The sequence below is a fragment of the Salvelinus sp. IW2-2015 genome, linkage group LG28, assembly GCF_002910315.2.
Source record: "Salvelinus sp. IW2-2015 linkage group LG28, ASM291031v2, whole genome shotgun sequence".
NCBI classification, from domain to species: Eukaryota; Metazoa; Chordata; class Actinopteri; order Salmoniformes; family Salmonidae; genus Salvelinus; species Salvelinus sp. IW2-2015.
In genome coordinates, this window is record NC_036868.1 from 22,535,001 (window position 1) to 22,558,456 (window position 23,456).

The 23,456-nt window shown below is 44.0% G+C and overlaps 2 protein-coding genes and 1 long non-coding RNA gene across 5 annotated transcripts in view; 1 reads left to right on the forward strand and 2 right to left on the reverse strand.

The window, feature by feature from the left end:
* The window catches only part of si:dkey-174m14.3 (brain-enriched guanylate kinase-associated protein), a 35,725-nt gene extending 29,983 nt beyond the window's left edge, over positions 1 to 5,742 (forward strand). For all 3 annotated transcript variants that reach the window (XM_023974298.3, XM_070435844.1, XM_023974299.3), the window contains 3 exons: positions 1,467 to 1,574; positions 1,821 to 1,901; positions 4,113 to 5,742. In XM_023974298.3, the coding sequence (XP_023830066.1) occupies positions 1,467 to 1,574; positions 1,821 to 1,901; positions 4,113 to 5,606 (1,683 nt within the window). In that variant the 3' untranslated portion in view covers positions 5,607 to 5,742. The remainder of the gene's footprint in view (positions 1 to 1,466; positions 1,575 to 1,820; positions 1,902 to 4,112) is intronic.
* A 511-nt stretch (positions 5,743 to 6,253) lies between these two features.
* Positions 6,254 to 9,338, reverse strand: LOC111954126 (uncharacterized). The gene is made up of 2 exons (XR_011474358.1): positions 9,080 to 9,338; positions 6,254 to 8,749 (listed from the first exon to the last, which is right to left on the reverse strand). It is a non-coding gene; the product is annotated as an uncharacterized lncRNA (long non-coding RNA).
* A 3,057-nt stretch (positions 9,339 to 12,395) lies between these two features.
* LOC111954513 (cysteine-rich protein 2) lies at positions 12,396 to 22,827 on the reverse strand. Its single transcript, XM_023974301.3, has 8 exons — positions 22,671 to 22,827; positions 16,780 to 16,874; positions 16,201 to 16,258; positions 15,893 to 16,021; positions 15,662 to 15,730; positions 13,399 to 13,493; positions 12,937 to 12,994; positions 12,396 to 12,804 (listed from the first exon to the last, which is right to left on the reverse strand). The coding sequence occupies exons 1-8, from the start codon at positions 22,711 to 22,713 to the stop codon at positions 12,722 to 12,724; spliced, it is 630 nt and encodes a 209-aa protein (XP_023830069.1). The 5' UTR covers positions 22,714 to 22,827; the 3' UTR covers positions 12,396 to 12,721.
* Positions 22,828 to 23,456: the final 629 nt, after the last annotated feature.

The following is a 23,456-nucleotide window of genomic DNA, read 5'->3' on the forward strand; positions in this document are numbered from 1 at the left end:
CTTACCTAGAGTTATAAATCTTCATGGTGAAGCCGGCAGACCTGTAATTTCTGATAAGTTGACTTGACTGGAGAGAGAGAGAAGAATTGAGGCCACAGAGCTTTGGGGTACAGGTAGTTGTGAAAATGCAAAGTCTAATAGCACCAGAGTCTAATAGCACCAGATGCTAATAGCACCAACAGGACGGTATAAATCCTCTTAAATGTAACTAAACGTAATCAAAAATGTAATCGTTGTCATCCCCAAAATTAATTATTTATCATGAGAGGGCCATAAAAAATAACTAGTAATGCTGCATACTCAAAGAAAGATTCAAATCTCATATGATGTATTTCCTATTCCACAAAACTAGATGAATAAGGCTTGAAACGATTTTATATATTTTTTCTAAATATAGTATAATCAATTTATAAAATAACTAATTACAACATTTCACCTTCCTTATAAGTGTAAAATACATATTTGTATATTTAGTGCGAGAAAAGTGCATATTTTCTGAAGGTCTCTCTTGTTCAAAATGTCTGCCCCAATCGCTGTGAACGTCTCACAGAGTTCTAGCTTGGCTTCCTGAACTCGTTAGGAACTCGCCTTTCATCTCCTATTATATAACGTGTTTTTTGTTTAAAATCTATGAATTATTTTAGATTACTTGCTATAAAATCTATCTCTGAAACCACTCTCTCCTGTTGCGTTGAGATGTAAGGAKTCCAGGCATATGCGCTGTTAGTGTCTGTGACGTAGGGTTCAGCCAGGAGTTGATGGACAGTTGGAAGAGCGAATTAAATGGTAGGAGGGACATCCCAGTTTCGAGTGGTTTTAGATTTCACATCCTGCTTCGCACAGGCAGAAGAGACATACTTCAGTGTCAATGAGAATCATGGCTACCACTCAAGCAAGCCATTTCCATCTATGGTGTTCACATATCTATTTATAAGCAAAAAATGTTGGTCGAACCGGTACCAGACCCACGCTGGTCCCCAAAACAGGGGAATTTACATCTAATAGCAAAAAAGGCAAATTCTTCTTCTGAGGTTTAAGATTATATAGTAATGCTGAATTACGTACATGCATCATTACAGATGTTGGTTGATATGAAACTGATAAAAAGTTCAGTTGAACAATGAGAATAGTTAGACTTCTRCTACTTTGTCATGTTGTCTGGAACAGACAGTGAAAGTCAGCCGTTTCAACCAGTTCAAGGTAAGATAGTCACGAGTTGAGGCCTCTGAGAATTCTGCGTCCTGTATGATCTGAGGCACAGAGAATGATGGAACACTCTTGTATACTTTTAGACCATTTGAAGTGATGTGTGATTAATTAAGCACGGTTACACATGATATGATTATAAGCAAATATATGTAGGGTATGGCATCCGGCTGGGTTGTCCTGCACTGCCACTGAAATCAAAGAAAAAAACAACAATGTATTTGCAATGTGAGTCTGACATGAGTCTTTGCTCTCCTTAGTCTCAGCACCATGACGACGAGAAGAGAGCCCTGAGCAGAGAGATCATCGTGCTCAACAACCACCTGATGGAAGCCAAGCTGACCATTGAGAAACTGAGGGAGGACAATGTAAGGGCACTCTATGAGGTCAGATCTATAGGTCATCAAATTGTAGCAATCTTAGTATACAACACCTAGCATCTTCGCCAAGAGTTTTGGAGCTCGTTATATAAGGTGTTGGACCGAACAACACCTGAGTTCAAGTCCCGGTTCTGGCTCATCCTTGAATTCAATGCAGTGTGTTTCTTTAGAATGGATGATTTCTTAAGAGCATTTTTCCTTCTAACACATTCCAACACTGTGTCTGTCCTGTAGGATCTGTACAGGAAGGACTGTAACCTGGCTGCCCAGCTGCTCCAGTGCAACAAGTCCCACTACAGGACTCAGCTTTCTGAGGTGAGTCCTCCCCCAACCACAGACATAGAATTACTTGAACAGCCACATTGAATGTACCCAAGAGTCCAGGAAAATTGCAGTGGTTTAGTTATTCTATTTATATTTCCCCAACTTCTTTGCCTATCAGACCTGGGTTCAAATAGTACTTTGTTTTCTTTCCAACTTTAAGCGCTTGGTTGAGCTTGGTCAGAGTGACAGATAGGCAGGATTTGACCTTTGGGGATTTTTTTACTAGCTCCATTGCACCTGGCAAGGGCAATCTAGCACAGCTAAAGTATTTGAAAGAGAATGTATACTATTTGAACCCATGTCTGCTGCTGCCTATTACCAACATACTACACTGGCTAAGTTAAAGCTAATGCTAAGCTGAAGCTACGGTCTCACGACTTCCTCAATCCCAGCCATTGGATGGTGTTGGTGAAGCTACACAGGGAGGGAAATTCACTTGGATAAAAATCCCCAGGAGATAAAACAACATTCTTCCTTTATCTAAGCAGCTGAATCCACCTGACTTGAGGTATGRGCACGATGTGCAGTGCTGCAAATATTAGCACACGTCTTGATCCATTCACATCAATCAATGCATGAGCCAGGATTACGGGCTCAAACCTGGGCCCTCGGCCTGAGCTGAAATAGTTCCAAACTTCCAATACATCAACAGTTCGAATCATAAGGTGATTACTCCAGTGATGGATTGGTTAGGAGGTAAATGTTTGACAGTGATTAACAATGGAACACTACAGCTACATTATGTGACAGGTGAGTGAGTAATTGATGGAAGGTTGCAGAGCGCTAAGACACTATATACATAAGGAGATGGAGATTTGAGTATGCCCAACAGTGCCCATGCTGCTTTTGTTTTCCAGCGGGAGAGGAACGAGCGAGTATTGATGAGTGCGTTAGTGCCAGGGCAGATTGGCAAGGCTTTCAGCTGTATCAGCTCTGGGCCCCCTGCCCGGCCCGCGTGGCAGGAGCAGATTTTAAAGCTGGCATGTTGCCAATACCGTTAAAAAATGCCTCAGCACATTTGGCACCATGCGCCTGAGTGGAAATATCAATGCAAACACGATTCATCAGTTACGTAATGGTCATAAATTAATGCTGTGTGTCGACTGTGTGTGTGTGTGTGTGTGTGTGTTGTGTGTGTGTTGTGTGTGTGTTGTGTGGTGTGTGTGTGTGTGTGTGTGTGTGTGTGTGTGTGTGTGTGTGTGTGTGTGTGTGTGTGTTTTCCTCTATGGAGTGAAAGAAACAGATAAACTGATGACACCTTGGGCATATACTGTCCACTGCTGCAATGGGGTCAAAGGTTATAGATCTACTTATGTTCTCCAGTCTGTTTGTTTGTGGACTGGAGAGTAATCAAAAGGTTATTAATGGAATGTGGTGCAACACAGAGAAATGATGCATCAGTTTCCGGCCATGATTGAAGTGCGTTAGTCACTTGCTCCACTGCATAACAAGCATGGCTCCCGAGTGGCACAGCGGGCTAAGACACTGCAACTCAGTGCTTGAGGTGTCACTACAGACACCCTGGTTCGAATCCAGGCTGTACCACAACCGGCCGTGATTGGGAGTCCCGTAGGGCGGCGCACAATTGGCCCTGCATCGTCCAGGTTAGGCTGGTGTACGCCGTTGAAAATGAAAATGTTCTTTGAAAAATTGGCCCTAGAAATATGTGCAAACAATATCTAAATATCTCATGGTAATTGGGTATTTACATTGGTTAAAGCGAATGTGTGATACAACTGCTATGAAAGGATGTTTGTACAAATGTTCAGTTTTGTCTTGGCTCCTTTTAGGCATGAAGCTATAATTAGCTAGCTTCTCATTGCCAATTAACGATAATTGACTAGATTCCTTCTGCAAAAGCTTAATTATTGTTGCTATGGAGAGGCAGAGGCAACAGCAACATATCAAACTAATGATCTCATGATGTACCTATGTTTACCATCCATGAAATAACTCCAGGTTCCACCTCCTCAGTTATAGTTTTCAGTTTCATGCCTGATCTCCATATGGTGCCATAATCAGTATGTTGTTGCTAATGTGTGAAAACAATGTTTGTAGAGTCTGTTTCCTAATTTTTTCATCTTCCATGAACTTCCATGCACTAATCTCATGGTCTGTCTCTGTATCACCATTATCTATACCTCAGTGTCTCTCTCTCTCTCTCCCTCTCTCTCTCTCTCTCTCTCTCTCTCTCTCTCTCAGTTGCCTGCTGAATTCCAGGAACGCGTGACCATGCACATGGAGGGCACACCTCTTTGCCACACTGCCTATGCCGATTCTGTCCCTGCCTCCGTCATTGCCAAGGTGCTGGAGAAGCCCGACGAGGCCTGCAGTGGCAGCCAAGCCTCTAGCTCGCCTAGCCCCCAGCCCCAGGACCAAGGCTTCCTCCTGGACACCCTGGACAGAGGTGAGCGCCTGGGCCTCCGGGCAGCCTACAAGTCAGACCTGTACAGCAGCGACACAGCTCTGTACTGCCCGGTCGATCAGAACCGTGAGCGCAGGCCAAGCATGGACCTCCATGGCCAGAGAAAGCTGCTCTACGGGCCCCAGAACTCCACAGATAGTAACCCAGAGGAGGGTCCCTTGTTGGGGCTGAGGTCTGGCTTCTCCCAGGAGTGCTTTGCCAAGTTCCCCACCTCTCTGGGCCCCACCTCAGGCAGCTCCTACTCCAGCTTCAGCGGAGGGGGCTCGGACGACAAGGGCAACGGCCCACCGAGCAGCACGGCCTCCTCTCCCCACCACCACTCCCTCTACATGGACTGGAGGAATGGGGGAGACTATGAGAGGAAGAGTGACTCCTCCTGGGAGAGGGACAGTCCTGGCGGGGGCGGCTTCGCCAAGGTCCACGCTGTCTTCCAGCAGGCCGGCGGAGCACACCACCAGAACGGCAGCTCACCCGTCTACAGCCGCACCATGTCCTCGTGCTTCAGYGAGCCCTACGAACCCCTCCCTCCTTCCTCCTCGCCAAGCGTCGTCTATGGAGACAGCCGCCGCGGCAGTACACTGGCGCCTGAGGAGGAGGAGCTGATTGGCCGCTGGAGGCAGCTGAGTGTGGAGGACCTAAGCGCCCACTCGTACCACTCGCCCGGCCGGGCCTCGCCCTACAGCTTCTCCGAGCAGCACTTCTCCGTTCGGCCCGCCAAGATCCGCCTGGGGCCCCTCTACAGCAGCTTCCAGGAAGGGGCAGACTTCTACCAGGCAGGGGTAGGACCCATCATGGAAACCCCGGTGTGCTTCTCCACGCCCAGCCCCCAGTGTAGCCCTGTGGGGGGACTCCGTCAGTCCCATCCGTCCCACAGCCAGCAGGCCCACCAGACCCATCTCTACCGGGGAAAGGAGGACAGCCAGGAGTCAGAGCACAGCCTCTACCACTCAGCAAGCTCCAATGACAGGGAGGGCAGTGTCGGTGTAGCAGGGGCYGGGGGAGGAGGTGGAGGGCAGAACAAGGAGTACCAGGACGTCAGCCCAAACAGCTCCACTGAGTCCCTAAACCAAAGGTCCCTGGAGATGGCTGCCGAGCTGCAGCAGCACTACCAGACCGAGATGCAGCATCCATCGCCCCCCCAGGGCAGTCCACCACCGCCCCCGCTACCACCTTGTCCCCCTCCCCCGCAATACCAAACATTTGGCACGTTAGGACTCTCCAGAAAGGACAGTCTCACCAAAGCCCAGCTGTATGGAACACTTCTGAACTGAGAGAAGAAGGGATTCTCGTCCTCTGACTTACTGGTCTTTCTCTTTCTTCATCTCTTTCCCTGGTGGGATGTGAGGTGAGAGGTCTTGGTGAATCCAGCAAAACACATTGATTAGTGTGAGTCTAGCCGTTCAGTTGAAGGACATTCATTTTGATAGGACATTTGGACAATACAGTAGGTTAAGCATGAATTCATCAGATTGTTGCCACAGCTGTGAAAAACTGACGAAAGTGTGGTTCGCATCACTACAATGAATGTGTAAGATTGTCTGGGTCAGGTGAATTGACAATTCATTACTGTGCCAAATGAGTGAGGAATATAGGAAAAGACTCTGCTACCTTTGGTACATTTGGTACATAAAATAGTATTTGGAGGTACCAGAGACCACAGTTGCTCCATGTGGATGAAGGAAGTATTTAAAGTAACTGTTGAAATATATAAATATATTTAATTACAACTACAATAATTGAGTGTTCAAAGACATATTTTGTTTGTAGCTGCATTCAAAAGAARATATAAAACTGATGATTGTAAAGAAATGACTACAATTCAATCAGATGTGGTCACCAACACATTGTAAATATGTCTGGTTAAGAGCATCTGCCAATCAAAGAGAGATAGTTGGAATGTTAAAGAAGACTGTCAAAATTGCACATTAAGATTTGTTTATTGTCAATCACAGGCTGAATACTGAATACTGTGCTGCATTTGTGCAGAGTAAAATATGTATGACAATGGGGCATGGGTTAAAGTTGCACTACCATACAGTATAAGAGGTGCCTGGGGAATGGGTTAAAGTTGCAGTACTAAGAGATGTTTTTACTCAAAAATAGAGATGCCCCTAGCCTAAACCCGTTTGAGTGCAGCTCCATTGATTCGTTCAGTTTTTGCTTTGACACAATTTTGAAATATCCAGAGCGCTTAAAGAGACCGTTCGAAATATGTATTATTTTGCTACTGATGGACTTCTTTTGAGATGTAAACATTTGTCTTACCCGGTGATGTTATTTTTGCTCTATAACCCTTGGAGACGTTTTCCTGYCCCACTCTACCTCAGATTCCCATGCCCATACCCCCATCAAGCAAACACAAATCTGTTTCTATCACACAATGATGCATGTTTCTATATTTCTGTTGTGTTTCATTTAACCTAATAAAGCACAAACTACACATTTAGATGCTCCAAGGTTTGCTAAAGTGTTTTAGTGTTGGCGTGTGTGCGTGTGTGTGTGTGCGTGCGTGCGTGTGTGTATGGAAGATAATAATTATGCCATTTGCTAAAAAGATTGCAGAAACAATATTGTTTTAAAAGCATTCAAATCAAACTGTGTGCGCACACATGTAGAGAAACTATCTTAGGATTGTCGACTATTTTGTTAATGTATAGCATAAGCCATACCTCCGCATTGACATTCAAAACACACTCCCCCTCTCACTCACTCACTCACTCTGGAGCGAAAAGGGAATTACTTGAGAGATTACATCTATCCAGAGGAGGGAGCCACCACAGCATCAACGTCGCAACAGCATCCAACTGATTCTGAATCTCGTTGTAAACTTAATTGTTCCTGTGCATCCAGTCACAGCAGAAGGCAACGCATTTACAATTCAAACACTTCATGAGAGGAAAACTGGATTAGGCAACACAACACAACCACTCCTCTATTCCTTTTTGCCACCGTCAAATGCACGATGCGGTATGCATGAGCTAAGCTGCCTTAGCATTTATATACAGCTGGTGAACTAGATATCCATTTGCTTGCTTTTCAAACCACCCCGGGGATGTTTCGATAGCACTATAACCAAACATGTAAGCACACATTAAAAGCAAATATGACAGTCCAGCTTCCCTTTAATAACCGCTACTAGGATTTAGCTCCCTTATACTTTGATTGTGTGAATTTGTGATTCTGTAAACACTGGTGAAAAAAAGTACAGTACATATAATCTAGTAGGTTCCTATGGGAACTGGTATACTTAGTTACACATTCATGGAACACTGCATGTAGAAATTCTCAATGGATCTTCTCTGTTTCACAGGCACATTGATCACATTATTAGCACTCTCGGCATGCACACCTCCAATCCCACTCACACTCCATCCACACAATATTTGCACATCTCTCACAGATGCACACACACGCACACCAAAACATTGGGAACTTTACCCACTGATCCCAGTTCCAATGAAATCCCAAACAGTCTCAATCAATCATCTCCCAATTCACTTGATTCACAGGGAAAAGTATTTCGGATCGTCTCTAGAAGAGTGTCTGGATCCCAGGTCCCTTACTGAGACTTGATCCCCACCATGCTTTCACTCAGGTTCCACAGCCTCTTGACCGAGTGATCATCCATTACCCTGGGCATCAGCTCCTCGCAATTAGCGAAGCACTTCCCCACCACTCCCTCCATGTCGGGCGAACACGCCAGGTAGAGCGGCGTCCAAGCGCCCTCCAGTGGGCTCTTGAAGAAGGCCAGCGAGGCCAGGTAGAGGAGAGGTTTTGCCAGGAAGGGGGATGTAGATGTGCCTCCCCAGCCTGGTCCTCACCATGCCTGGGGAGAGTGTGTTGACCATGACGCCCTCCTYTTCCAGCGCCGGGTCAGCTCACGGGAATATTAGCCARCTTGCTCTGGCTGTAACAGGACGCTTTGTTGCAGCTGCTCTCACTGGAGTGGTAGTAGAAGTAGAAAATKTTATTATCCCTCAAGGGGAAAATCATCCATAGAAACACAAAAGACATTACACAAGGGTTGTATTCATGAGGCACCAAATTGAAGAAAACTGTCTGAAACAGGAAAGGACTAMCCTGAACTCTTGTCAAATAAGAAACGTTCGTTTTTTTTCATTTTCCGGTGCAAACTGGTTTGTGCTAAGGAATACAATATACACAAAATAACTTCAACAAACCACAACAGTTGAGGTCTTCGAAAGTTGATGCTGCCATACTTGTAGAGATYGGAGGAGACCACCACCACGCGGCTGGGSGAGGAGAGCTTGAGGAAGTCCAGGACGAGGTGGGTGAGGAGGAAGTGACCCAGGTGGTTGAACCCCAGCTGCATCTTGAAACCCTCCTCAGTCKTGGTGTAGGGACACTGGTAGATGCCTGCGTTGTAGATGAGCACGTCAACTTTTTGTTCTTCCTAATGTGGGGAGACAGAAGGAAAATAGGCATGTAAGAGGCACACATAGTGAATGATTAGCATAGAGGTTTTGTTTAATGATGGCTGGATGACTGTGTCATGTTGGTCTCTATATATGTATCTAAATCTATATAATTTGTAATAAACTACAATCATTGCAAGTGATTTCCAGTGAAGGAATTGTAATTAGGATAACTAATCCCTGTACTGAATTTATTTAAAWCTTAATTGACGTTGTTAGCTTTTGTAAACAAATACCAAGCGACTGTGTACACACGTGACTGTTTCAGCACGTTGGACAGCACACCATTGCGCACTTTGAAAGGTTACCTTCATTACTAAACACTGGTTTGTGCAGCTTCCGGCTAAAGGCTTTCACTATGCCACTGTTCGTTCCGGTCAAAATGACCGTCTTTCCCTCCATCATATTCCACCCATCATATCTGCCGGGTGCCGGAGCAACTGTACCGCTTTCTTCCAGGCGAAAACATTCAGAAACAATGAGCAATATTCCACCACCGACAACAGCGGGCACAAGAATCGCAGCTGACATTACAGCGAGGACTTTAGGTTTCACTTACAAAATATATATGCGTGAGCTAGAGAACTACAACACCCACAAGCCTTTGCGGTGTTTTCGCATGTTCATATCCTCGTGACACCTTGCTAAATAAGAAATAGTCGCACTCTGCTGGTAGACAATGGTCTGTATATGTATTTATTATGGATCACCATGGCAGCAGCTACTCTTCCTGTGGTCCAGCAAAATTAAAGCAGTTATACAATTTTAAAAACATTACAGTATATTTCACAACAGATTTCACAGCACATTAAGTGTGTGCCGCTAGTGTACTACCACATATCTACAACACAAAATCCATGTGTACATGTGTGTATAGTACATGTTATCATGTGTGTATGCATGTGTAACAGTATAGCTTCCGTCCCTCTCCTCGCCCCAACCTGGGCTCGAACCAGGGACCCTCTGCACACCTCAACCACAGTCACTCACGAAGCATCGTTACCCATCGCACCAAAAAAGCCGCGACCCTTGCAGAGCAAGGGGAACAACTACTTCTAGGACTCGGGACGAGTGACGTCACCGATTAAAACACTATTAGCGCCCACCACCGCTAACTAGCTAGCCATTTCACATCGGCCACACATGTGTCTATGCCTGTGTGTGTCTCTTCACAGTCCCCACTGTTCCATAAGGTGTATTTTTATCTATCTATTTTTTTAAATGATTTTTTTTAAATCGAATTTTACTGCTTGCATGAGTTACTTGATGTGGAATAGAGTTCCATGTAGTCAGGGCTCTATGTAGTTCTGTGTGCCTCTCATAGTCTGTTCTGGACTTGGGGACTGTGAAGAAACTTCTGGTGGCATGTCTCGTAGGTTATTCATGGGTGTCTGAGCTGTGTGCTAGTAGTTTAAACAGACAGCTCAGTGCATTCAACATGTCAATACCTCTCACAAATACAAGTAGTGATGAAGTCAATCTCTCCTCTACTTTGAGCAACTACTCCCTTCATAGAACTGCGCAAACTGACTCTAACCAGAATAGAAAGAGGAGTGAGAGGCCCCGGTGCCAACTGAGCAAGAGGACAAGTACATTAGAGTGTCACTGTTGACGTTGAGACTGGTGTTTTGCGGATACTATTTAATGAAGCTGCCAGTTGAGRACTTGTGAGGCATCTGTTTCTCAAACTAGACACTCTGATGTACTTGTCCTCTTGCTCAGTTGTGCACCGGGGCCTCCCACTCCTCTTTCTATTCTGGTTAGAGTCAGTTTGCGCAGTTCTGTGAAGGGAGTAGTACACGGTGTTGTACAAGATCTTCAGTTTCTTGGCAATTTCTMCATTTTGAGCCTGTAATCAAACCCACAAATGCTGATGCTCCAGATACTCAACTAGTCTAAAGAAGGTAAGTTTTATTGCTTCTTTAATCAGAACAACAGTTTTCAGCTGTGCTAACATAATTGCAAAAGGGTTTTCTAATGATCAACTATCCTTTTAAAATGATAAACTTGGATTAGCTAACACAACGTGCCATTGGAACACAGGCCTCTGTACGCCTATGTAAATATTCCATAARAAATCTTCMGTTTCCAGCTACAATAGTCATTTACAACATAAACAATGTCTACACTGTATTTCTGATCAATTTGATGTTATTTTAATGGACCAAAAATGAGCTTTTCTTTCAAAAACAAGGACATTTCTATGTGACCTCAAACTTTTGAATGGTAGTGTACGTTAGCCCAAYCATCCCAAGGGGGACCCACCATTCCTGTAGAGGCTGTGTTCTGTTAGACAGGTAACTCTCAATCCACAKTATAGCAGGGGATSTAAAGCCATAACACATATGTTTTTCCAGCAGCAGATTATGATCGATAATGTCAAAAGCTGCAATGAATTCTAACAAAACAGCTCCCACAATCTTTTTATTATCAATTTCTCTCAGCCAATCATCAGTAATTTGTGTAAGTGCCATACATGTTGAAWGCCCTTCCCTATAAGTGCACTGAAAATCTGTTGTTAATTTATTTACTGTGAAATAGCGTTGTCATTTTTTCCCAAAGTTTACTAAGGGTTGGTAAMAGGCTGATTGGTTGGTTGTTTGAGCCAGTAAAGAGTGCTTTGCTATTCTTCGGTAGCGTAATGACTTTTGCTTCCCTCCAGRCCTGAGGGCACAAACTTTCCTGGAGGCTTAGATTGAACAGATGGCAACTAGTAAAGGCAATATTGTACGCTATCATCCTCAGTAAATTTCCACCCACGTTATCAGACCCAAGAGGCTTGTCATTGTTGCTAGACAACAATAATTGCTTTTCCTCTTCCACACTCACTTTACGGAATTCAAMWTTTCAATGCTTGTCATGCCAAAGTTTGCTAACCTTGCCAATGAAAAAAACATGAAAGTAGTTGGCAATATCAGTGGGTTTTGTGATGAGTGAGCCATCTGATTCAATGAATGATAGGGCCGAGTTTGCCTTTTTGCCCAAAATTTCATTTAAGGTGCTCCAAAGCTTTTTACTATAATTCTTTATATCAGATATCTTTAAATAATTTATATTTGTCTGAGTTGTAGCCTACACTGTAATAACTACCAATATGTAACAGGTTCCTGTAAATAACCCTTTACACTTTTCCCCAAATAAGACACAAAACAACCTTTCATGTTCTCACAACTTTATTGTAGAAAATCTCTGATGACCCATGTTCTTAAGTAACACACACACCTTTGATGCACAACCAACAGCAATAGGCTAACAATAATGCACATTCCTAGGATGCTCTATCTRTTCTGTTTCTACACTATCATCCTGTTCTCCTAGACGCAGGGTGAACTTGGCAAGAACATACTGAATAGGCCTATAGCAGAAAGCTTGGAAATCATCATGCCAGTTGTGTATGCCATGTATTTGCAGGTGCACAGGTAAATGACATTATTTTCAGGGAATGAAAAACAGAAGGCCGACCCCCACCTCATCTTTCCCTCACTAGGTCTGTGCTGTACTGTGTAGAGTCAAACCATATGGTGGCTTTCATTTAATACACATTGTACTGGTCATCTTACACACACTTCTGCTGATTTGGCATCTTGGAGAGACATGAACAACGAGGAAGGGGACATCGATGAACCTACTGTACATTTCACAGGGGAGATGTTCGCTAAAAAAGATTCATCGCAATACAAAAAGTAGAGGTATAAATAATCTAGAAATACAACTGAACATTCTAAATATCCATTCTTGTGAGTTAAGCCTACAATGTGTACTATTTGACACKTGGTTTCTGTAGATGCTGAATAACCTAATGGAGAGGCAGAGTAGGGTGTAGGGACAGGTTGGAAATACAGATATACTCAGCCTATCTAAGACTGGGGATAGTAACAAGGCATGAGGTGAGAGAGCCAATGCTGAAGAGGTCTGGCTGGAGGAGGAGGTGGTGGGGGATATGGGTAAACTCAAGGCTGGGCCTCAGTCTCTGCCACTGCCTCAGCGCTGGGTTCATCGTAGATGTAGCTCCCAACACCTCCGGTGTTCACCCCTGGAATGGAACAATGGACATCTGACTATGGTGATATCTATGAAATATCATAATACATGTAAAAGCATAGCAATAGGGTGGTTGGTCTTTCATATGGTTAAGAGAAGAAAATCTTGAGTGAGTATAGCATACCTTTGGGCCCAAACAGGGTGGCATAACACGGTTTGTGGCAGTAGGGCTGCCCATCATGCTGAAACAGAATGGAATTAATAGAATTTACTGTACCCAGACAGTTCCTGCCACATGCAATATAATTACTAGAACTGCACTACGTTGCACTCCCACTGTAAATTGTACATTTTATAAGTATATTCTCTGTACATTTTCAACTGTAAATTTGCATACTCTCCTATCATGTGTAATTGTTCTTTGTTTATTGTATTTATTTTGTATGTACTGTATGTAGATTATGTGTTGTCTGTCTATCACTAGCAGCACCTTCCCACGAAGTCAAATTCCGAGTACGTGGAAAATGTCATTCAGATTCAGAGAGCACAGACAGGGCATCTCCTTAAACCTTTCTATTTTCTCTCCTTTCTCCACTCCCCACATCTCCCTCTTCCCTACCCCTTCTTCCTGTTTTCTGTCTCTCACCTCTGCGTGGCTTCCTGGGGCCAGGGTCTTGCAGCATCTCTCACAGCGCAGACAGGGTCGATGCCAGTCCTTCCCCAGGGACGTTACCTTCTCAGCTGCACACACAAGCAGGCGCACGCACACACAATTTCAGGCATATCACCATGGAAACAACATTCCTCTAGTACTTACAGTTGCCAGCCACCATGTGCATTGTAGACACACACTCACACTCACATACACATACACACATACACATATGATACACAGATACAGATACATGATACACAGATATATACACAGACACATGATACATACAGATACACAAATTCTTCAAAGTAGCCACCCTTTGCCTTGATGACAGCTTTGCTCACTCTTGGCCTTCTCTCAACCAGCTTCATGAGGAATGCTTTTCCAACAGTCTTGAAGGATTTCCCACATATGCTGATCACTTGTTGGCTGCTTTTCCTTCACTCTGCGGTCCAACTCATTCCAAACCATCTAAATTTGGTTGAGATCGGGTGATTGTGGAGGCCAGGTCATCTGATGCAGCACTCCATCACTCTTTTTCTTGGTCAAATAGCCCTTACACAGCCTGGAGGTGTGTTTTGGGTCATTGTCCTGTTGAAAAACAAATGATAGTCCCACTAAGCGCAAACCAGATGGGATGGCGTATCGCTGCAGAATGCTGTGGTAGCCATGCTGGTTAAGTGTGCCTTGAAATCTAAATAAATCACTGACAGTGTAATCAGCAAAGCACCCCCACACCACCACACCTCCTCCTCCATGCTTCACGGTGGGAACCACACATCATCCGTTCACCTATTCTCCGTTCACCTATTCACAAATACACGGTGGTTGTAACCAAAAATCTCAAATTTGGACTCATCAGACCAAATGACAGATTTCCACCGGTCTAATGACCATTGCTCGTGTTTCTTGTCCCAAGCAAGTCTCATCTTCTTATTGGTGTCCTTTAGTAGTGGTTTATTTGCAGCAATCCGATCATGAAGGCTTGATTCACGCAGTCTCCTCTGAACAGTTGATGTTGAGATGTGTCTGTTACCTGAACTCTGTGAAGCATATATTTGGGCTGCAATCTGAGGYTGGTAACTCTAATKAACCTATCCTCTGCAGCAGAGGTAACWCTGGATCTTCCTTTCCTGTSGCGGTCCWCATGAGAGCCWGTTTCATCATAGCACTTGATGGTTTTTGAGACTGCACTTGAAKAAACTTTAAAAGTTCTTGAAATATTCCGTATTGACTTACCTTCATGTCTTAAAGTAATGATGTACTGTCATTTCTCTTTCTTATTTGAGCTKTTCTTGCCATAATATGGAYGGTCTTTTACCAAATAGGGCTATCTTCCAGGCTGTATCACATCCGGCCGTGATTGGGAGACCCGCACAACTGGCCCAGCATCATCCGGGTTTGGCCGGGGTAGGCCATCATTATAAATAAGAATTTGTTCTTAACTGACTTGCCTAGTTAAATCAAGTTTAAATATATATATATATATATATATATATATACCACCCCTACCTTGTCACAGCACAACTGATTGGCTCAAACGCATTAAGAAGGAAAGAAATTCCACAAATTTACTTTGACAAGGCACACCTGTTAATTGAAATGCATTCCAGGTGACTACCTCATGAAGCTGGTTGAAAGAATGCCAAGACTGTGCAAAGCTGTCATCAAGGCAAAAGGTGGCTACTTTGAAGAATCTCAAATATAACATATATTTTKATTTGTTTCAMACTTTTTTGTTACTACATAATTCCATATGTGTTATTTCATAGTTTTGATGTCTTCACTATTATTCAACAATGTAGAAAATAGTMAAAATTAAGAAAAACCCTTGAATGAGTGGCACGTTTACTCCCGCTCCCCCTCTCCGGCGCATCGAAATCGCCAGTTGTCTCATCATTATGCACACCTGCCGCCATCATTACGCACACCTGCCACCTCATGACACTCACCTGGACTCCATCAMCTTCCTGATTATCTCCCCTATATCTGTCACTCCCCTTGGTTCTTTCCTGAGGCGTTATGACTCAGTTTCTGTTTCATGTCTGTATGCTTTTAGTATTTCTTGTTTTGTACTATGTTCTATTTATTATTGAATTTGCACTCCCTGTACTTGCTTCCAGCCTCCCAGCGTAAACGTTACAAGTAGGTGTGTMCAAACTTTTGACTCGTACTGTACMTACACAGATACATACACAGATACATACACATAGGCACATATAAAATGACGTGGACAATAACATAACAGGCTTACCGAAATACACTGTCTTGCTGCATCTTGGACATTTACTGGGCTCTCCAGAAAAAGTGGAGAAGCTTGCAGCTGTGTCAGAAAGAGATGGAGGAGAACAGGACTGTTACACAACCAGTGGTCAAAACACACTGAATACCCTCTCCATATGGCATAACACATGACAGTAGCTCTATCCTTCTTTTTTGAGTTTGTCCTCTTTTTTTCGTTTTATTTTTCTGTCATGTTCCTTACCCTTCACTGGGCCTCTGGCGTGAGCTTTCTTCTCCTCGAATTTKGCCCCTGTTTCCGTGGAAACGCTGGCAGGGGTATCGTTAACGGGAGCCTCATAGACGTAAGAGCCAGCACCTCCTATGTTCACACCTACAGAGAGAGGCTTTATTACATACTGTGCGAGCACATTAACCAAAGCGGTTTCCTTTTATGAGACTCTGGAGAAGTATAAATTAGGCCTATCTTAAGGRCTCACTGTAATTAAACACTTTATTAGCACATAAGCACAAAACAAAATAATGGCTGACTATAAAGTTKATGTATTTCACCTTTTGGTCCAAAGAGGGCAGCATAGCATGGCTTGTGGCAGTAAGGTGTTCCATCATGCTGTGAACAGAAGGAAAGACAATGAGCAAAAGTATCTGGGAACAAACACAACTCAAGTCAAAAATAGCCCTATAACATATTGATGTCCATTCCAGTATTGAGGGCTGCATGACTGACTTGAGTTTAAAATGGCTGATGTAGCTTTGGAGGGATCTTTGGATCTTTTAAACAAACATTCCACAAATAAGAGAGGAACCCAATGGATTTCAGATTGCACTGTACACTACACGTAAAACCACATCCTTTAGTAGCCTGTATGAACCTCAATAKAAACCAATCCTATCTGTTCGTAACTGGCCTAGCCTCCTGTACAGTACTGTACAGTTCCCATATTGATGAATAGGCTATGTCAGAATGCTGATACTCTCCCCATGAGGCCCTAACCCTCTCTAACCCTCCCAGAGATCTATGGTAACAGAGCCAAAAATGTCTGCACAGTTACTCCTCTCTATTGTACACAAAGCCCCCTGTGGTTGTCCACTGACTGTCTCTGTGTGGGGTAAGCTACCGACTCCTCTTACTTCAGCATGGCCCCCTGGGTTCAGGGTCTTGTTGCAGCGCTCACATTTCAGACAGAACTTGTGCCAGTCTTTCCCCAGGGATGTCACCTTCTCCGCTGGGGGGAGGAGAAGACAGAGAGGGGGGGGGGGGGGGGGGGGGGTGTTACATTACTGTAGAGGAAAAGGACATGTTGTGGTTGCATTTACACATTAGATGTCAATTGAGTATGAAATGCTACAGATGAGCTAGTTCAGTAGGGAAGAACATTTCTCTGGCGGTTGGATTGTGTTAGTCATTCATTTCATCATCAACCTAAACCCCACCTGTCCATTGCCTTCTGACGGAAGTCTGGTTATCTCTGTTGTACAGAGGAGTAGATTCTCTTTCATGTTTGATGATCATGTTATATTGATTCCACCGTTTTCTCCACGTCTCCATTGTGCCTCCAGTCTTTTCTGGTCAGTGTATCTTTTGGTGTCTGGCCCCCGCTGTGCCAGACTTACCCATAGCATGAGTCACCATTGTAATTCAAAAGCCTGTTTCATATCTCAAATCCCAAAGCCTCTGCCCCACTTCTGTCCGTTCCGCCTAGCCATCATTCTGTCAGACACACACACGCCCACACGCACACATTGGCACGCATGCACAGTCACAATCTGCCTGCAAATTAGACTACAGTAAAAGAGAGACAATATGCTGAAAATGCTTCCTGTCCAATGTCTAATGCCCTTCCCTGGCTGCTGTGGATTGCAAGGAGGAGAGAGAGGACATAGACAAGCTACTCAATGAGGCTTTTATCTCTAACCTCTGTTAGATATAGCCCAGAATACCGAGGCAGCCACATGCCTCTGGCACACCCGATATCCCATGCTTTTTAGACTGGCGACCTGTACTAATGCAAGATAAGTTAAGTGGAGGCAGTGACCACATAGTCACCTCGGCAGACAGACAATAGCCACTTTGCTTGAGAGTCATGAGAGTCTGTCCCTGCAGAGTGTTCTCTCCCTCCTCTCGCTCTCTGTTCGTCTCTCTCTTTCTCTCGCTCTCTCTTGTTTCTCCCTCTCTACATTTCCAGCTGCATAGATGGCATACAAGCATGCACACAAACACACATACAACATGCACACACAACACACACACACACACACACACACACACACACACACACACACACACACACACACACACACACAACACACCACACACACACACAACACACACACCACCAACACCACACACACACATCACACAACACACACAAGCACACACACACACACACACAGACAGAGAGAGTAAATGAGAAAGAGATAAAGACAGAGTGAGAAAGTGAGAAAGAAAGAGGGAAGGCTGTGGGGGTTGTTCAGTCTAAATAATTAAGGTTGATTAAGGGTATTTTGTTTCCCCTCTGGTACAATATGTGACTATGTCTCATCCTGTATCTGTTGATGAAATCCATCCAGTGGCAGTGTGGGAGCAGGACTCTATGGCAGGATCCCGAATGGCATCCTACACAAAAGGGTTCCTTGGATGTCCCCATAGGAGAACCCTTTTTGGTTCCAGGTAGAACCCYTTTCGGTTCCAGGTAGAGCCCTTCTGGGTTCCGCAAAAAACTCTGTGAAAAGGGTTCTACCTGAAACCCAAAAGGGTTCTACCTGGAACTAAAAAGGGTTCTCCAAAGTGTTATTCTATGGGGACAGCCGAATAATACACATGGCCTAGCATTCTCCTGCAGAATGTCTTGAGAATTCATTTTTCCGTCAACGATAGCGGGCTGTCCGGGCCCTGGGGCGGCGAGGCAGCCCCAGGCCATGATGCTCCCTCCACCACGCTTTACAGTTGGGATGGAGTTTTGATGTTGGTGTGCTGTGCCTTTTTTTTCTCCACACACAGTGTTGTGTGTTCCTTCCAAACAACTCAACTGTAGTTTCATCTGTCCACAGAATATTTTGCCGGAGCATCCAGGTGCACTTTTGCAAACTTCAGACGTGCAGCAATGTTTTTTTTTTAACAGCAGTGGCTTCTTCCGTGGTGTCCTCCTATGAACACCATTCTGTTTAGTGTTTTTCATATCGTAGACTCGTCAACAGAGATGTTAGCATGTTCCAGAGATTTCTGTAAGTCTTTAGCTGACTCTCTAGGATTCTTCTTAAACTCAATTTTTGTGAGTGTTTTTCATAGCGCAAGACAGCTCTAACCAACGTCTCCAATCTCGTCTCATTGATTGGACTCCAGGTTAGCTGACTCCTGACTCCARTTAGCTKTTGGAGAAGTYATTAGCCTAGGKGTTCACATACTTTTCCCAACCTACWCTGTGAATGTTYAAATGATGTATTCAATAWAGACARGAAAAATACAATAATTTGTGTGTTATTAGTTTAAGCACACTATGTTTGTCTATTGWTGTGACTTAGATGAAGAWCAGATCAAATTTGATGACCAATTTATGCAGAAATCCAGGTAATTCTAAAGGGTTCACATACTTTTTCTTGCCACTGTACTGTTATAATCTCCACCCGGCGCACATCCAGAAGAGGACTGACCACCCCTCAGAACCTGGTTTCTCTCTAGGTTTCTTCCTAGGTTCCTGCCTTTCGAGTTTTTTCCAGCCACCGTGCTCCTACATCTGCATTGCTTGCTGTTTGKGGTTTTAGGCTGGGTTTCTGTATAGCACTTTGTGACATCTGCTGATGTAAAAGGGGCTTTATAAATACATTTGATTGAATAACCCTTTTAGGTTCTAGATAGCACCTTTTTTTCCAAAGAGTGTTTTCCCTATTTAGTGCACCACATAGGCAACAGGGTACCATTGGGGGCACAGGCTATGACTCTGACAGTCAGGGAGGATGGAGGATTATTATCAGCTTTCATGGACAGGAACAGCAACTAAATGACACATGAAGTCAGTACAGTTTCAGAGATATGGCTGATGACGATTATGCAATGGCCCAGATTAGAGTGTTGAAATGAGAGAAAAGATCTTGTGAGGGCCGAATCAAAGACTAGGAGTTACGCAACGTACATCAAACATYATCTAAACTCCTGAGGCAAAAGGACTCAGAGAGAATATGCAGTATTTCATAATGAGAGTGGGAGTAGAGAAGTAAACACTGCAGATTTAGCAGCACTCAATGATAGCATCAAAGCAGACACGGACTTTAGAAATGAGGAGCCTCAGGGGGCAGCGTGTGAATATGCGAATAAACACAAAGAGAGTGGCATTGCCCTCTTTATTGGTGACAYGCAACACAAGCACGGATCAGAGGGACATTCCATAAGGGAAAGTATTAAGATAATAGACAGTAAGCAGATTTCAAGTTTTATCCGGTATTCATTCATTCATTTATTACCAGATAGAAAGCCCAAGACATTGCCCATTCTGGGCTAATTAGGTAAGAAGAAACAGATGCTTCAAGATGAAGGAAAAGTGTTGCGACGAGGTTTTATTCTGATGCACTGCCGATGACTATCATAGACCTACACTTACTGTTTTAACTCATGAAAAATAGTGTAATATAGTCTAAGAAGAACTATCAAAACAATCTCTTTCTTTGATCGTTTTTTTTTTTTTTTTACTATTGTGTCCTACTTTTTACAGGGGAGTGGGAAATAAATAACAGAGACTAGATTGAATCATGTATGTTTCAACATACAGTAGGCYTACAGCCAGGTCTGGTAGGCCATATGAGAGAACATGTTGAATCGGCTTGTCGTTTTATAGTGTCTCGGACTCACATGCACACTCTGCCATTGGTTTGGTTGGTCGGCTGGCGCGAGGCTCCACTCCATTTCCTTCTTTGGGAGCTGTCCATGCCAGTTAGTGCTGAAATCAGATTCTTATTGTTCTCCAGAGATACACTATATATACAAAAGTATGTGGACACCCCTTCATATTAGTGGATTCGGCTATTTCAGCCACAACTGTTGCTGACGTGAATAAAATTGAGCACACAGCCATCAATCTCCATTGACAGACATTGGCAGTAGAATGGCCTTATTGAAGAGCTCAGACTTGCAACGTGGCACCGTCATAGGATGTAAGTGTAAGTGCTGTAAGTGCTGTTATTGTGAAGAGGAAACGTCTAGGAGCAACAACGGCTCAGCCACAAAGTGGTAGGTCACACAAGCTCACAGAACGGGACCGCCGAGTGCTGAAGCGCGAAGCGTGCAAAAATCATCTGTCCTCGGTGGCAACACTCACTGCCGAGTTCCAAACTGCCTCTGGAAGCCACGTCAGCATAAGAACTGTTTATCGGGAGCTTCATGAAATGGGTTTCCATGGCCGAGCAGCTGCACACAAGCCTGAGATTACCATGCGCAATGCCAAGCGTTGGCTGGAGTGGTGTAAAGCTTGCCGCCATTRGACTCTGGAGCAGTGGAAACGCGTTCTCTGGAGTGATGAATCACGCTTCACCATCTGGCAGTCTGAAGGATGAATCTGGGTTTGGCGGATGCCAGKAGAACACTACCTGCCCCAATGCGTAGTGTCAACTGTAAAGTTTGGTGGAGGAGGAATAATGGTCTGGGGCTGTTTTTCATGGTTCGGGCTAGGCCCCTTAGTTCCAGTGAACGGAAATCTTAACCCTACAGCATACAATGATATTCTAAACAATTATGTGCTTCCAACTTTGTGGCAACAGTCTGGGGAATGCCCTTTCCTGTTTCAGCATGACAATGCCCCCGTGCACAAAGCGAGATSCATACAGAAATGTTTTTTTCGAGATCAGTGTGGAAGAACTTGACTGGCCTGCACAAAGCCCTGACCTCAACCCCATCGATCACCTTTGGGATGAATTGGAACACCGATGGCGAGCCAGGCCTAATCGTCCAACATCAGTGCCCAACCTCACAAATGCTCTTGTGGCTGAATTGAAGCAAGTCCCCGCAKCAAYGTTCCAACATCTAGCGGAAAGCCTTCCCAGAATGAAGGCTGTTATAGCAGCAAAGGGGAACCAACTCCATATTAATGCCCATGACTTTTGAATGAGATTTTCGACAAGCAGGCATCCACATWCTTTTGATCATGTAGGCCAGGGCAAAGTCAATGCAACRAATTAATTATTTATATGGAAGGTAGGGCCTATCTATCAGCGCAGCAGCATGCCTAATTAATTGGTTTAGCTCAATCTGATTATTGTGCCAAGCAGCTAGGCTGGCTATCTCAATTATTTTAAAACCATGAACACATTCCCTGAATAGGCCTACTGTAAATAGGCTATCAGTCAAGGAGAAATGTATTACTTTTAAATCCATCTAATAGCCATCAATGGAAAAGGCTGCTTATGTCATTAATCTGGGGACAGATGTTTTCACTTTAGGCTATATCCCTCCAAAACCCAACTGGTCAGTTGCAGGTTAGCGGTGTGCGCTGAAAGTAGACTTGGCCCTCACCCGTCTGCATGGCGTTGTATTGGACTGATATTACGAATATTCTCACTGTTCTGATCGATGTATAGGCTAGCCAATACTCGTGGGACGTAGGTTTCTTATATGTCCTGATGAAGGAAGAAATGATCCCACCTCCTTGCATGGCTTAAGCAGATGTAGGCTATACCACACATCACTTCCGAAGTCATGTACAGTCAGAGACCCGGGCCTAATTGGTTTAGCCTATATAGGCACGCTAGGCTGACGCCGCCATACCTAAAGTAAATAGCCTACTGGTTCATTCTAATACAATAGATCAAAGGCAGTACAATTTCCAATTAGGTCTTCCCCAATCTGTAGGGTAATATTGTCTAGGCTTACTGTATAATTATAATGTGACAGTGGGTTTATATTTTTTTAAACAATAGCTGTAACGGGTGTCTACAATAGCCTAAGTAATTAGGCCTACATAGCACACTCGGGGGGGTTTCCACACAATACAGACATGGGATGATAGGCTATATGATCATATGAAAAATGCACTTACCAAAATAAACAGTCTTGTCGCATTTAGGACATTTCGATGCCATGTTCCATATATTCTGGACTAATGCCTGGAGACGAGAGAATATGATATCCTTTTTCTTTTTAATTTAGCAATTTGAATCGACGATTTCCCCCTTAGATTTTATTGATGGGCAAGTGGAAATAGCAGGCTGCATCCCCATACATTATTCTGCTAAATTTACATAGCCCCTCCTCTATGATGACGTAAGAGCTGCTGATTCTGGCCTCGTCCCAATACTGTAAAAATGGCTCCTTTGGCTACTGCACAGCAGACTAGAACCTAATCCACGAGGACAGAGATTTAACATAAACGTTATACATATTTAAACCAAAATATACCCAGTAGCAGCAGTATATCTGTGGTTGTTTCTTATTTGGGAGCCAATTTTAAATGTGGCATCACAGCAGGCTACTGTGAATCATTTCCATGAGAGTGGATGTCATCACTTCTATATCAGGTGTCCCTGTATGTGAMCTCGATTAATCACATTGGAACGTAACAGGGACAGTTCCTCTACGCTCCCAACACTGGATGTCTCTGTTTGTTTCAGCTTCATGTGGTTGTTAGGATACTCTCTTATAGGCCTACCCCTGTCCTACTTAGACAGAATGTTAAGTGATGCTCTACAAGTCCCAAGGATGCTGTTACTGTAGATACTGTAGGCTACTGTGGATTCTTGGCATTCATATAATGTACATTAGATATTTGCTACAAATGATCTTGAATCCTAAAGAGGCTAAACAATCTAATCCTTTTGTGGTCTCA